General features: G+C 39.1%; 1 protein-coding gene across 49 annotated transcripts in view; it reads left to right on the top strand.

Annotated features, from left to right (window-relative positions):
- Positions 1-16207, top strand: part of rims2a (regulating synaptic membrane exocytosis 2a) — a 92632-nt gene that overhangs the window by 54187 nt on the left and 22238 nt on the right. For 18 of the 49 annotated variants that reach the window (XM_068651983.1, XM_068651970.1, XM_068651989.1 and 15 more), the window contains 13 exons: positions 233-279; positions 709-821; positions 1528-1575; positions 3877-4007; positions 4177-4348; positions 4517-4670; positions 4779-4802; positions 6199-6267; positions 6934-7072; positions 8705-8821; positions 10898-11083; positions 12248-12354; positions 12566-12598. In XM_068651983.1, coding sequence (XP_068508084.1) covers positions 233-279; positions 709-821; positions 1528-1575; positions 3877-4007; positions 4177-4348; positions 4517-4670; positions 4779-4802; positions 6199-6267; positions 6934-7072; positions 8705-8821; positions 10898-11083; positions 12248-12354; positions 12566-12598 — 1340 coding nt within the window. The remainder of the gene's footprint in view (positions 1-232; positions 280-708; positions 822-1527; positions 1576-3876; positions 4008-4176; positions 4349-4516; positions 4671-4778; positions 4803-6198; positions 6268-6933; positions 7073-8704; positions 8822-10897; positions 11084-12247; positions 12355-12565; positions 12599-16207) is intronic. The other 31 variants (XM_068651986.1, XM_068652003.1, XM_068651992.1 and 28 more) reach the window with 10 other exon arrangements.

Below are 16207 nucleotides of genomic sequence, written 5' to 3'. Positions count from 1 at the left end.
TTCTTTCTTTCTCAAGCCTCATATGAGAACATTCCACACACACAAAGGCAGTTTTAAAACGAATCCATTTCTGTCTGTCCTGGTTTGTGCTGCTAAAGGGTCTGCTGTACGAATGAAGACTAATGTTGTACTTAGTGTCATTAAAGCACAGCGCATTCAGCATTAGCTTATTGATTCGCTTGACCTCATTCTTTTTCTTTTACACTCACACATTCTTTTCCCCCACCCCCAGAGATATTCCAAGGATACCAGACAGCACACATGCACAACTGGAATCAAGTGAGTCACATGCCTTTTCCATATCTAAATCCAACTGTGGCGAACTAATCCATCAAGTATAGAATCTGGTACAACTTTACAATAAATACACTCTTGTGTGGGTTTTAGAAATGTCTTATGTGTGTAGGTAAGTTAACAATTATATTAAATGACACTTAAATAATGAACAGTACTTATGTTGGCACTCTACCATGTTTAAGTTACATAAACACTTTAATGATACTCGTATTTTTTATTACAAAGTTATTATTAAATAGTTATTTTAAGCTATTTATAAGCCCCTCACAAAAACATAATTGTAAAATACCCAAAATCTGCATGAAATTCTACTTCAGTCTGCCTCTCTGTGTTACACCAACACATTTCTATCATTCCTTAATTTCTTAATATCTCTTTTATCATATGTTTCCTAAATGTCTGCTTTTTCAGGTTCAAGTTCTTTTGAGTCCCAAAAGATGGATCGCCCGTCCATTTCTGTCACCTCCCCCATGAGTCCCAACATGCTGAGGGATGCTCCCCAGTACTTGTCAGGACAGCTTTCAGTAAGTGACCTTACAGTGACATATGGTCTATGAGAAATTCTCAGTGATAAATGGCCTCATCCATTGGTGAGATGAATTGTGAACTTCAGCCACATCCAACAGATATTTTTCTCCCTTGATATGATATTCAATGCCATTGACACCACTCGAGAAAATGGTGTGGGAGTTTAAGTAAGGCAAACGGGCACAGAATCACATCTATTTTGCTGACCTTTTTACAATCCGACTCCAGATGGTCAGTGATACGATGTGTCCACTTTCGAGATTGAAAACCTTGCCTGGGATGAATGGGTTAAACTAGTGCGCTGAAATATGACATGAACTAATTATATCAATTTAAATTTACAAGAAAGATGTTTGTGCGTGTGTGTGTGTGTGTTTGTGAGTGTGTGTGTGAGTGTGTGTGTGTTTGTGCATGATTATATGTGTTTTGAGCAATGATAGTTTAGAAATTTGAAATTACTGAAATATTTTTTTAGTCTGTGTTTAAAATATTTGTGGGGATAACAACATAGGTTTGGCGCTAAAGTCAGGTAATTGCACATTCGTAACATCTTATAAGCAGAAAAGTTATATTTGGAAAAAAATCATAGCGCCCTAAAAGTGCACACATCTGTTTCTGTGTTTGGGTGAATTGTGAGTTGATGTTGTTTTGTGGGAATTTGGTTTCATTGCATTACCTTTGTTGTTAATTTTGCTTATCCAGAGCCAAAGCCTTAGTAGAAGAACACCGCCTATTCCCCCTAGGGTCCAGGTAATGGGCCCTATCTGATGGGCACTCTCTATTTGGTCTTTGCTCTTTGACTGTTGACTGGGCTTTTTCTGTTTCCATACTTGGGAAAATGCATTTCCAGGGAAATTAATGCTTCGTGTTTCCCTGTCAGTGCAGTGCCTTGTGTTACATTATGATTTTCTGCTATCACCATTTTGATTCGAGTTATGATGTATTGCACATTTTAACCCATTCATGTCAGTCTACCTAGGCAGTGCATGCCCTAACTAATCCAAAAAAATGGTTCCATTGCCTTCTTGAATTTGCTGATATTCCATTTTTTTAATACATATGAGAGCTTGAACTACACGGTTGCAGGAGGCTTTTCAAGGACAGAGGCCTAGAGTTATTTTCCACTTCATAATACTAAAATAAACCCATAACTCCATAATCACACACACGCACGCACGCACACACACAGCATATTTCTCATGAAATAGTTTTCCTTGTGTGTATTATAGTGATGCAGTAGTATAAATCATTATTAATCCAGTTTTGTTGAACTTGTTTTGCTACCAAAACTGTTGAACATTTAGTTCTACATTATCATTTATCTTCCAGATAGAAGTACACATGACTATTGCACATTTAAAATTAATAAAGATGTGGAGCCTGTCTTTTACAGTAATATTTGACATCTTGGATAGAAGTACTGTCTAACTCTGTGACAATTATTGGAATTGGGGTGAAACATTTTGATTGTTCAGCATATCCCACCATTTTGCACAAAAAGCTGAATAGATTCTTATAGACAGCCGTTTTGAACGCTGAACTCATCAACAGAAATAATAATACCTTGGTGTGTGCTCGCGTGTGTGTGTTTGAATATCAGTTCCTCAATAAGTCTGAGGGGTAAAAGATATATGTTGAATTTCATTGGAGTTCTTAAACTTGTGTTAATATTAATGTCAATAATAATAACATAAATATAAATAATAACTTGTTCAATTAATTTGATTCATTTTTAAGCATGTGTTAGATGACCCAAAGAAATGTGTAAAACCTCGTCCACACAATCATAGAACAACGTCAGACAATAAGGTTGTGTTGTCATCATCATCATCATCGGTTTAAAGTCCGTTTTCCAGGCACCGCTGGATTGGACTGGGTTGTGTGCATACAGTAAAAGGGAGTAATCAATAAGAATTTGAATACATTAAAAGCTGATGCAAATGCGAGATTGATCTAATTACTCACGAGGTTTTGTAAAAGTTGTGGCTATTGTGCCAAAAATACACAACTGTAGCCTGAGAATTCACATCAAGTATTTTGTGTGTTGGTATCGACTAAACTTTTGAAAAGGGCAAGAGTAGAACTTAGTGTCAACATTTTAAAAACTGCTAGGAAATGGGTCCCGTTGTCATGATACACAGATTAGAATTGTGATGCCTTCGGATAAATGGTGTATTTTGAATTTATATATTTTTTTCAGCTTTTAAATCGGCTTTTGCCACAGGAGCACCAATTTCTTGTCTTTTGACTTACTGTATTTTGTTTGGTTTTTGAAATATTTCCTCACAAATCAATAATCACATCATGATGATTGACATGCAGTATTCTTAGTATTTTTGACATTTAAATTTATGTAGAAAATTCTAGTAATAAACTCCCGTCTGTTTTTCCTCAACTGTTTTTCCTCAACAAACTTGCCTTGGCTACATTCTTTTAAATTGCTGCATGGATAGCTTGTAGTTTGATTTGATAGAGCAAACCCTTTCCATTATCATATTCTTGAAGAAGTATGGACAAAAACTTAGAAGATGTCCTTTTGTTTTCATCTCACCCAATTGCTTTCAGGCCTCTGTTACGAGTTTTACCTCTTCTAAGTGTCTGCTTTTGGAGTCCATACTTCCCTTTTTACCACCTTTGATTACTCTTGCAAGAGCATGATTGATTTGTCAATATCGGTGCCCTTTGTCCAATATCGGAGACATTATTACAGATAACATCATCACTGCTAGATGGCATCATATATATGCTGGCAATATTAGAGCGTCTTTTTCTGGAGTAGTTCTATCTTTGATTAAATGAAATCAATACATCAATGCCAGCATTATTAATGATCTTATATTCTAATTAAGTACTTTTAAGCATGTGACGTCCCAAGATAGTCATCTTGGTATATACATAAGAGGACCCCACATTGTAGTCAACAACTGGAAATAATAGTGCATGCCAAGATTGAACCGAGCGAGCCTGGTGAAGTTGTCTTAAGTGTCATTTTATCGGAACTTGTGTCTCAGATTGCTGTGACTGAAACATGTTTCTTTTCTGCACTTGTAGGTCAAACTGTGGTACGACAAAGTCGGCCATCAACTAATAGTCACCATACTGGGAGCCAAAGACCTGCCACCCAGGGAAGATGGTCGACCCAGAAATCCTTACGTGAAAATCTACTTTCTCCCTGATAGAAGGTGAGCGTAGGGACAGTTCCAATTTGTGGTAATCGAATTTGCTGTTCAGGGTCATGTCCTCCTACACTTCTTTATCCTCAGTTGTCTGCACTGTACCACGGTGCATAATGATTTTGTGGTCCTTTCATCTTATGATTGTAAATCCAAATGATAATTATTCTTCCCCTAGTGACAAAAGCAAAAGGAGAACAAAAACCGTAAAGAAATCCTTAGAGCCCAAGTGGAACCAGACCTTTATGTATTCCCCGGTACATCGGAGGGAGTTTCGGGAGCGCATGTTGGAGATCACGTTATGGGATCAAGCCAGAGTGAGGGAAGAGGAGAGTGAATTCTTGGGAGAGGTAAGAAAGACAAAAAGACATCTCGTCAATATGTGTGTGTGTCTCTCTCTTTCTTGCTCTCTCTGTCTCTGTCTCACCACGAGCAAATGTTTTGGTTTGGTTAATATGCATTACTCAATGAGTGTTTGACACGGTCTGTAACCTGACTGTGGCTTTTCAAACGGATAGATACTCATTGAACTGGAGACAGCTCTTCTGGATGACGAGCCTCACTGGTACAAGCTACAGACCCATGACGTGTCCTCCATCCCACTCCCGCGTGCCTCCCCAAACACACAACGTAGGCAGCTCCATGGAGAAAGCCCAACACGGCGGCTTCAGAGTGAGTGCCGACTTTTTCACCCACCTGTCTGTCATAAAGCTCTGCTAAATTGCAATGAGCGTTTATGTCCCAAGTATCACATCAACCATACCGCTTTTGCTTTTGCAGACAAAGGCTCATATTCATACTCAGGTAAAGGTCCGGCAGTCAGGCAGAACCTTTCTATGGTGCATTTGAGTGCCTGCTGTGACGCATTGCTGTGGCTTGATTCTGTATCCCACATGCGTAAAGGGTGCATTTGTCTTTTCCCTCACATGGATTTCAATGTGGTATGAGCCAGTGTGTTAGTTCCACCCTTTTAAAATCCACCCAGGGTCGCAGGCAAAGGACCCTCTCACCTGTTAAATATCTACCAGTCCCCACCCTGCAACTTTTTCCTGCATTCGGCCCTAATGCTGTGCTCTAAAAATCTTGTAAAATCTCAGTCTGAAAGTCCTGACTGATATAAACCACTTTCTTTCCCTGTGTGATATTTTTCATTACAAGTGCCTTAAAATTAGAAACACAATTACATTGTCTCACTTTGCTCCACTTGCATTGTGTGTTTTGATTGTGACTGTTCTTTAAAGGGGAAGTCAACCCCAAAATGTTCTAATATCTACTGTGCAGCCTATCCAATCAAAACACAGTGTTCTGATTAATATTTCGTTTGCCGAATAAGATTTAAAGAGGCAAAACCCATTTGAGGGGGCAGCCTTTTTGCCTCTTGTTGTCGACTGAAAATGATGAAAATGGTCTCAGGTCAGATCTAATCATGGCTCACCAGTTTTCTGAAGGTGAGCCGCAATTGGTTATGTCCTGACAACTGTGATGTCATTTTCAGTCGACAGCAAGTAGCTAAATGGCCGCTGAATTGACTCATATTCCACAAACACAATATTAATCCGAATGCCATGTTTAGACTAGTGGGGGCACATACAACATATAGATAATTTTAGGGGTGACTTCTTCTTCAAACTGACGAGGATGTAGTCAGTAGTGTTAGTTAAAATATTTACAAAAAACCCAAATTGTATGTTTTGAATAGGCTTCCTGCGTCTATTTGGTTGCTGTTGACTATCATTTAACACACCCAATATGCTTATGCAGTATTTTGTACAGTGTACTCTTGACAAATACTGTACTCTTGACAGTTTCTCTTAAAAAGCCTTTTCTGGGCACCTGATGATGACCACTGGAGGGTTGAAAGTGCTGACAGCTACGAAATGTTTGCCACAAACTGAGGTGAAAGGTTGGAAGCAGCATTACATAGTGCAGCCCTTGTCATTTATAATAAAAAACAAAATGTCCACTTGACTCAGCTATGACTGAAGATTGAAAGCACAGTCTCGATGTGCCTGTTTTTTTCTCTGATGATGCATAGAAATGTCCAGCCTTATCAGATTTTTGGTCAGCAAAACTGCTTAAAAAAATAATTTGTGAATGATCCGACATTAGCACAGTGTTTTTATTCAGCACGCAATGATATAAGCCTTTCATTCAAACATATTAAAACATTTTTCTATTTTTCTTTATCTTTATCTCGAAGGATCCCAGAGAATAAGTGATGGCGAGATCTCAGACTATGATTGTGAGGATGGTGTTGGTGTAATAACAGGTAACACTCACATATTGATATTACTGTATATACGTACTTATGTCTGAGGTGGCCCGGAACGGGTAATTTTAGCCTCAGTATTAGTGAGATATGGATAGGATGAGTGAATGTGCACCCAAGAGCAGCAGCAAGAAGAGACAGGAGCAAGCTTTTGTCTGTAACATGCTGTTTGTGTCTTCTCACCAATCCTCCAACAGAACGCCCACGCTGAACATCAGAATGAGAGCTTGAGATAAAGTCACAGAAAACCACAGAATTTCCCTGAGAAGCACTTGAAATCTAGCAACCTTGGTTTTATTTTTGTATAGCAGTCGACTCGTGGTGTTTGGCTTTTCCAGGATTTTTTTTTTTTTTTTTGAGGTTTAGTAAAAACAAAATAAAAAATCTCCCAATGCAAATTTAATGGCCGTAAATTCTATGTGGATTTTCGCTATTCGCAGGCTGGCTAAATATGTATCCCTCATGAATAACAAAAATGTTTATATGGTAGATTTGTCATGAAGTAATATCCACTTCTATGTTACATATTGCTACTTATTTCAATACCCTGTTTTGACCAACATAATTGTGTAAAGAACATATTTAACTTGACATCCCCTGTGAAAACACCACTAGATCCAAGTTGCTTATAATTTGGTGTCATTTCTTTCATTGACATGTTCACAGACTACCGACCGAATGGCAGAGACTTCCAGAGCTCCACTTTGTCTGTCCCGGAACAGGTGATGTCTTCTAACCACTGCTCCCGGTCTGCTGAAATCCATCGCGCACGTTCACGCTCCCCCAGCGTTCCCCCACCTGCCAGGTAACAATCTATTAGTATACGACTGGAATAACCTGCTTATTTTACGCTTGTTATTATTGGCTTTTTTATTTTATTTTTTTTACCATACTTATTGTGATAGTCATATTATTTTATTTCTTGTAACCCATTGAAATTTCAATTAAATTGTAATCTCGATACTCCTCATCATATATCTTCAGGATCCTCTGGGTTATATGCAATTTATAATCAAATGATACTTTACTCTGAGTTTCTGAATTGCGCAAGTGTATCTATTACACATATATATTTTTTTCCCAGTTGGAGGTAATGCATTATAGAGGCCGGATATGGCAAGGTGGCACATGCTACCAAGAACTTGAAAGGAAGAAAAAGTGACCAGTAACTCGTCATACTATTATTTGCTCTGCGCATTAAATATGTTTTTTTAAATATCCAGTCATTGCCTTGGCACAATCAGACCATAGCTGTTTTCTTTTTGTTCAGTTATTTTTCTTAGGCTTGCTCTACTATAAATCAGTGTCATTGACAGAGTAAACACACTTATAATAATTGTTTAGGTCAGGAGTATGCTAAATCAGCTTTTTACCAAAAACATTCACTTAAAGAATTTATGAATGAGACAGAAAAAATGACTTAAGATCATTTTGAGTTCTCCTTTTTGATATACTGTACTTTAAAAACAGCAACAAAAACAATTAACCATTGTAATCAATCAAAATTGTCCATCTGCAGTAAATGTGCATTTGACAACATGCTTAGTCTTATTTCCCTCTTTGAAGCAGTGTATATGAGTATTGAAGGTTCTTGCTATATTGATTTATCTCCTTTGATTCTCCTCATCTGCTCCACTGTGAGTTTGTCTGCACGAGCTCCCTCTACTTCCTATTGTCTACCTCTGTCTCCATCTCAGATCTATCTCTGTCTCCTCTCCTGCCTCCATATGGTCGCAGCCATTTTTTCACCCTCCCTCGAATCACACCTACTCAGTCTAGTGATACTCTCCAAAAGGTTAGATGCTGACCTAAACTTGCTTGCAAACTCAGTAAACATATTCCAAGCCAATGAACTTCAAACCTTCAATCCGCAGTCTTTTTTTTTCTTTCTCCAACTTCCATCTGACTTCTTACACTGTGACTATAAGACTTGTTTTCTTTCACCGAAGTCAACTTCATATGCAATAACTTCTTTGATTTTCTTACTTCACATACAGTACCTAATTTAATGTTGTAACTTATGTCAATTGAAAGGGGTGGAAACTATAATTAGCTCTTACAGAGACACTCGAAGTTGACATTTTCAGTGCCATTAACCTTATGATGACTAGACTTTGTCTTCAAAGGACTTTCAGAAACAAAATAGGTGAACAACAAAACACCTCACTCCATTTTCAGCATTGTGTTTTTTAATTATCCTTCAGATATTTTGGTTCCTGCCTTAAATGATCTATGCGGACCTTCAGGTAGCATCGATGGCAGTCCAGCCTTCAGTTCATGACACATTCACGTGAAGGAGTATGATTATGCAAATGATCTGCAAACGAACGCTTAGTGGTTCGTTATGCGGTTCTTCCCTCTTCTTTTTGTTACCCTCCCTTGTGCGGGAGAAGAACAACCGATTCTGATCAGCTGTGATATGATATTTTTTTCCCAGCCGAAACCATCGTGTGTACCCAATCTGCCGTGAGGAAGCAGTCAGGTTACTGCGTTCCACTAGGATATCCCGTGCCTTTTCTGAGGGCGCCTACTCTTCTGACTATGACTTTGAGAGGTATTGACATGCAGTGCCGCTGCATCTGTGCATCCGCCATGTTGACGTCCCCCGTTGTTGATTTATCTGTGATTGTGATGCCAGAAAAGGATATCCTGTTTGATATCGGTTTCTGCCAAGGAGACATCACTGCTCTGAAGTTGTGTAAATGTATATGAACGGTACACAACTGCCTATGTGCTTGTAGGCTGAGGCTCAGAGCTTCTTTATGTTGCTGTTGTCAGCTGTATGACTTTTCAGTAAATTGCTGGCCAGCACGTGACCATCGCTTTGTTGGTGCCCTTGTTTATGTTTCCCGTTTACATTGTGCAAGCAGCTGTATGCCGATACAAGCTGTGCATGATTGTTACTGTACCTCTTTATTGGCAGCTCCTTTTTGCACACCAATGCTTAGGCATCGAAAAAGTATTGCTTGGAGCAGCTGAGTAACTCTGTGAATGCTGTCCTTGCTCTTTGAATTATGGTGTCCGGCTAGAATGTGATATTGAGCTGATAACACTAGTGTACCCTCAGGACCAATGCCAGTGCCCCAGTGCACAAATAAAATGAAATATCTCACATGTTCCTTTGCCCAGAAACATTGTAAATGACTACTCAATCTTCTGCCATCTGACTTTCAGTCAGGAATTACACCGGTGCCTTTCTTTTCCCCCTCTGGGGGGGACAACTGATGAGTTCTTAGAACTCTTTCAAAGTGTTTGACTGTCTTTATTAAAGTGTCGCAAAATGTCCCCGAGGTTCAGCTGGACTCCAAATCACCACAGATGACCATTAACAAGAGTTCCATGTCAAAATTTCTTTTAAAGCAGCCGAGAAAGGAAAGCTTTCATTCGCTGAGGAATCCACTCCCCATCCCAGTGCCGTGTTTTGATGGCATTCAGTCAGAGTAAAAGTAGCAAAAAGGCTTGAAGTGGGATTAAGTGAGGAAACGTAAGCTATTAAGGGACCTTTTGTTTTTTAGCAGGCTTATTTCGGGGCTATCTTGCGATGAAGTGCACTGCTGTACCATGAGTGGGACACAGCAGTTGTATATGAGCATTATAACAAGCAATCAAAGAAATAATTGCCGCCTGCCAGTATGTGCTTTTCCAAATAGCAGACATGGCAAGAAATTATACAGCTTGCTTTCTACCATACTAACAGCTCCTGATCACTGTATGTTGACCATTACTGTGAATACTCTTAAAGGTGCCTATTTAAGGTCACTAACTGATGAACCATCCTCTATAGAACACTCCAACGCCACACAATTTTCAACCGCACATTATTAAATAAGTTACAGGAAGTTTTTGCTGTCTTGCTGCCTAATAAGAAGACATATCCACGGCTTTCCAAATATAGTCAAGTTTGTATTTGTACTCATGCATGCTGACAAACCCAGTTTTGTGCCACATGGTGTATTATGTCTTACATCGATGTTTTGTTTTGTTTTTTTCTTTTTTAAATGTATTATGTTAATTAGTGATAATTGTGTCAATCTTTTTTTTTACAGGTTATTTTGTATGGGTACCGAATGTGCCAAAAATGTGCCAAAAATACTTTTTTTTTGTGACTAACAACTCAATGTAATGTGAATTATAACCATCACTCGCAGAGCACTTTGGTACAACAAACATACTACTCATGGGCACGGAGCCAATAGCATGAGCACAAAGTCTTATACCTTGCACACTTGTCATTTATTTAATCTCACAAGATTCCCATTAAAAGAAATAACCCAAAAAATCTGCAGAATGATTAATAAAACTTAAATGATTAATGAAACATACACTTATGTAATTTGATACTGTAACACCAGTGTGTCTTTATTATTGCTAGAGAAAGACCATTACTACATATAGTATTCTGATCATTACTACAGCCCTTCATGTCGACTGCGCCGTTCTCAGGTTGGAAATTATTTCTTACATAATACCATCAAATGTGTCAAGTAAAAACTGCTGACAACAGGCCAAAACATACCTCACTCGTGTGGTCCGCGAATGGCTTTCATCCGCGCTGACCTCCCTTCCAGCCTACTGTCCCCGCCACATGGGGCCCACTGAGTTCCTGCCTATCTTTCAATAACTTCTATAGGAGCCACGGAGCCATGGATAGACACGAGTATCACAGCAGGTCCCGATCTGCAGACCAGCGGCCCACAATAGAGCGCCCCGCATCCCGATCACGCTCCACTGAACGCCCCCACGACTCATCGATGATGAGGTCCATGCCGTCTCTACCGTCTGGGAGGTCAGCCCCTCCCTCACCTGCCATGACGAGGTGTGACCCAGACTGGAGTCGTCAACCAACTCATCACAATTTCAGACTCTGGCCTTCGTTAGACAGTGACTTCCCTGAGACAGTTTAATTGTGAGGGAAAATAAGATCAACATGCAGTTAGGATTTTCAGCATTTTTTGATCAAACTAAGTCTTTCAAAATAATATACCACTAACTTATTGACCCCCGGTTAGTTAACAAGCAGCATCAGTTAGCAGTACCACTATTTTTTTTAGACAATTAAACTGCTACGTAAATGCTCATGATATGAGCTGATGTTACTTTAGGCCCCAGAAGGTAAACACACATGCTTAATGTGTTGACTAAACTCAAAGCAAATACTCACACTCACCCTGAACCAACTAACCCGACTAACCCAGAACCAATAAGGGAACTCATTTCACCACCGCCCAGTTTACACAATCCCAATACCTGCTCCCTTTCCTTATTTCACCCCAATGCACCCACCTTTCCCATTTGTGTTTTTGATCACAAGAGTACTGATGCTGCATTTTCTTTACATGTCCAAAGCACGCTAATCCTGGCACCAGATACCGTGCTGATTCATTTTGATTTTGGAACACACTGCTCATACACCTGTGTGAGTATAGCAGTGTTGGGCCCACTATACTTTTGTTTTGTTACTAACATGGACCGATGCTTTTGTAACCCTTTGATGGCATCCTCTGTTCGTTTTCCTTTCTGATTTGAGTTCAAGCCCTTTTGGAGACGGTCCGAACGCATGGTCGCAATGGTCTGCTGATTCTGCATTGAACGTTTTTTTCTTCTTGCAGCTTGACGACTGACTGCACATGCGTTTCAGCGCCTCTTTTATTTTTTTTCATTTTTTTTGCAGCTCAGTTCCGAACAGTCGATGTGTCCCTTCACTCCCATGCCATGTGCCAAACGTCATTAAGCGCGCGTTGTCTTTAGGGATGCAAAGTGCACTGACTTCTTGATAATGGTGTCAACTACCTCACGTTGACCTTAATTTGGTCAAAGTAAATAGTTGAATCAATGTAGAGTGAGGATATTAAATATGTATTACACATTCTATCATTATTTACTGATACAGGTTTCTTTCTGCCCTACGTTTTACATGTGTGCATCCATACAACCACTGATTTGTGTCTTACCTCACTTTCAATAACTTTGTGTCATATAGGGCGCACCCTCGTAGTGGATCAGTCCAGACGAGTCCAAACAGTACGCCAATGTCCCACAGACGAGGTCGGCAACTCCCCCAGCTTCCGTCCACCGGGAAAGACAGAAGTAAGTCACCCGGTTGTATTTTCTCGATTTATAATTGGTTTGTATGTGCAAATTCTGTCCCTTGATAATATTGTGGGTTAGTTGTGCAATATCACTCAGATTTCGCAATGGGAATATTTAGGCTTCTTTTTCTTTCTTGTGGTATTAATAATTAACTTACAAAGAATTTTCATAACATGTCGACTCGGTTCCCTTCTCATTTCCCTCGTAGAAGATGGAGACGAAGGACCCGAGCCTTATGAAGGTTTGTACCTATGTGTGAGGGTTTACGTCTTCAGAGTGAGGGGTGTTTGAGCCATAGCTCACGCTGAATACCCAAACTCTGTCTGTTATGGTGGTTGCAGATGTGGTTGATGTAGTGTAGTAGTGTACTCCCGTTTTGTCGTAATATTGTTGCCGTGTTAGCCTGTCTGGATCCCAACATTGTTCTCTTCTAGTGTGTCTTTGTTTTGAGTCTGTAGTGTTTGTTAGACATTTGACCTACCTCAGACAACTTTCTACCTGATTATTTTTCACCGGTACTTTTGCCTCATTCTTCCTCAAGTGATATTTTAAAATCGCTTTGCACGTGCTACAAAGGTTGATGCGATTAATTTCATTTTTTTTTTTTTTTTTAAATTCTAATTCTTGGTGTGGTTTATGGTGATTGGCGGGGAGGGCTGGGACAAAGCTTGCAGGAATTAAAAAGCACAGACAGTCCTGTAGGACTTGTCAAAGCATTTGCAAGACTCTTTCATCATTGTTAGAGACCATTAGGGCTTACCTTGTCTTCTCTATACGCAGCTCTTCTTTCTGTTGCTCAGTCCTGCCTTCCTTCAGTAATTATTTCAAAGTTCTGCTCTCACTGTCTGGGCCACGGCTATCTTTTTTTTAACTCTCATTTTTTTTCTTCATGTGTCCTTATCATTCTTCCTGCATATGTATTTTTTGTTTCTCTTAACTGTACATTTTGAGATATTAGAAACTTTGTGTGTGTGGACATCACAATTTTGCTGTGCACTCCCACAAGGTTGCAATAGAAGTCAAATAAAATGTTTTACTTGTGTGGCAGTAGGTTGTGCCGAATCTATGACTGGCCCCTGACTAATCCAGAGAGGATTTTTATCTCCTCTCGGATGTGAACTGCATGAATGTAAATAATGTTTGATATTAGCGCATAACTAAATTGTTGTGAGTCATACTTCCATCCTTCCATTAGAGGGATCACTCGAGGAATTTGGGTCACTTGGACATCAGGATAGTGGCCCAGGTGTGTTTATCTCTAACGAAACGGATTTGGACTTGTTTAAATGCGTTGTATTTTTAAACCAATATTTATTTTTCTGCATGTTATCGTACTCCCTGTTTATATAGCATTTTGATAATGTGGCATTAGTGTCAGTTGTAGTGCCTCTTGAATACATGACTTATTTGAGAATAAGAGTTCCCAGTAAACCGAAATTTGCTAACCGATTTAGTAATCTTTGCATTTATATTAAAAGTATGAACTGCTTCAATGTAATTGCCCAATGTTCGGAATTTTTGACCCACTTTTTGTGTTTCCACCAGTAGCATATTTTACAGAAAAGATTCAAAGCGCACCAGTAAATGGGAGGAAAGGCAAGTCAGTTCCCTGGCATGTGTGATTTCCTCTATATACTATCCCTGAACAAAACTGGTTGGCTGAGTGTGCCATTCTCAATTTTCCTACTCAGACTCTCTCTCTATTGTGATGTGCTGTGATTAAATTAGAAGCATGCATGGGTAGTCAGTACCTGAATTTAAATGTCATGTGGACATCTTTGTTGTCTTTGCTGCTTCCATAGAGCATCCTATACGCCATCTGTTCTGTCCTCCTTAACGAAAATCCACAATTCAAAGCTTCACCTTAAAAAAACGTTTCAGCAATAAAATACAAACCATAGAAATTTCCTTCAAGCTAAATATGGCATTAAAAATGATACCAATATACTCAGAGCATCTCCTTTTTTATTCCAGGGGCACGTTCTGAAACATGATAGATACTATGCTTTGGTTAAGAAGCAAATACGCCATTACTGTTAGTGACCAGGAGATGGCGAGCATGTCATAAGTAATGCCCAAATAAATGACAGTGGAGCTGTTCATTCTGTGGTGCTGAATTGGAGAAGCGCTTTCTCTCTTTTGTTTGGATTTAAACAACCATACACTTGATTTCGTCTTTTTAAATCAGGTGAATTTTTATTAAAAAAAAACACCTGATTTAGAAATTATTAGATTAAAACTTGGACCAAAGTGTATTTGTGTACTTTTTATTCTATCTTGCCATAGGTGTATTTGTGTATTTTATGTGTCTTTTTAGAAGTAACATGGGAGGACCAGCAGCAAGGGCTTAATGGCTCGCTGTCTGATGAAGGGATGCATCCCTTCCTCAGTGTCACAGGTTTGTTGGTCTGGGTGTGCATTTTGCCTCTTCTAATGCCCTGTGTCGGTTTCTTGGACTACTGGCTCAAAAAAAGAGAAAAATGATCTAGTGATGTCAGATTTGTTTCAGATGTTGTTGTTTGAGGCATCTTAATCATTGGATTTATTTTATATGTGATCATGCAGTCTATGATTGACTTCCTTTAGTTTGTCTTTCTTGCCTTTGTGCGTGGTGTTGCAGTGCTGCATGGGGTTGATACATCTGGACAATAATAGTAACTGTATTTATTAGGGTAGCATGGTAGCAAGATGTGTCTTTTGAATCTCAGCTCAGGCACTCTTTTGTGGAATTGTCCTTGTGCTTTTTTGCGTGTTTCCGTCTGGCTACTGTGACTTCTTCACACATACCACAAACGTGCACAAAATGTTATGTGAAGACTATGTGCGAATGTGAGTGTGAATGGATGGCTGTGCACCGTTTGGAACTGTAAAGTGTAATATGGTGAATTATACTAAACCGAATTCATGCATAAAATTGTTGATGTGCATATCTATGCACTAAGAGTCAGTCAATAATGAGTGCAATTGGAGATGTAGTATAAATATGAATATTTTTTTAAACAGTGCATACATATTATATTGAATATGTTGTAATATGCTGCAGAGGGCCATAAAGAAGATGGATAACTGTCCATGATGGAGATATGTTTGTTTGGTCCTCACTAGTCCCCACTGAACTAAATGCCTCCATCTTCAGTCCCATGATGGACAGTCTTCTTAATTGGTTTAACACCACAACACTCATGACCATGCTGCATATTTTTGTTTTGTACAGTATCTGTTAAGACTTCATATCAATACAGTACAGTACTTATATGTCTAGTTGTCCTGTTTTCATATAATATCAATATATCCAATAACATGAGGTTGGTCAAGACTTAAAATTTCCCTTGTTGAGACAATGATTTGATTCTCCTAATTGTGTGACTTTAGCTTGCAAGAGATGAAAGCTGCTAAGGCACATCACAAGACTCCCAAATTATTTTTAATTAATGTGGCACTCCATTATTGACCTACATTTTCAGCTAATGTGCTCAATGCAAACTGCCCAAAAAAAATTTGATCGGGAATTCGTTTTTAAGATAAGTTTTTCTCTAGCTGCAGTCATTGCTGCTTTGTCTTTTGCGACAGCAAGAAACAGACAAAGTGAAACAAAGAGCTGTGGGAAATAAGTCACAAGCTGATTGTTGACTCAAACACGTTTATTCACTGAAGAGGGCAAAGCAAATATTTGCCAGAATATTTCCGTGTTGAAGTTGGCTGAAAATGAGGAGGCAATAGTGAAAAGGATAAAAATGAACAACCTGAATCCAGGCAGTGGACGTGTCACCACTTTCGAGTTAACGCTTGTGTGTGCTTAGCTGTCGTCAACTTTCTCTTGATGTATTTCCCAAATGCCTTAGTGCTTGTG

Source organism: Syngnathus scovelli, chromosome 9 (genome assembly GCF_024217435.2).
Source record: "Syngnathus scovelli strain Florida chromosome 9, RoL_Ssco_1.2, whole genome shotgun sequence".
NCBI classification, from domain to species: Eukaryota; Metazoa; Chordata; class Actinopteri; order Syngnathiformes; family Syngnathidae; genus Syngnathus; species Syngnathus scovelli.
Note: the sequence above shows the minus strand (reverse complement) of the source record. Positions and strands in the feature narration are given on the sequence as shown.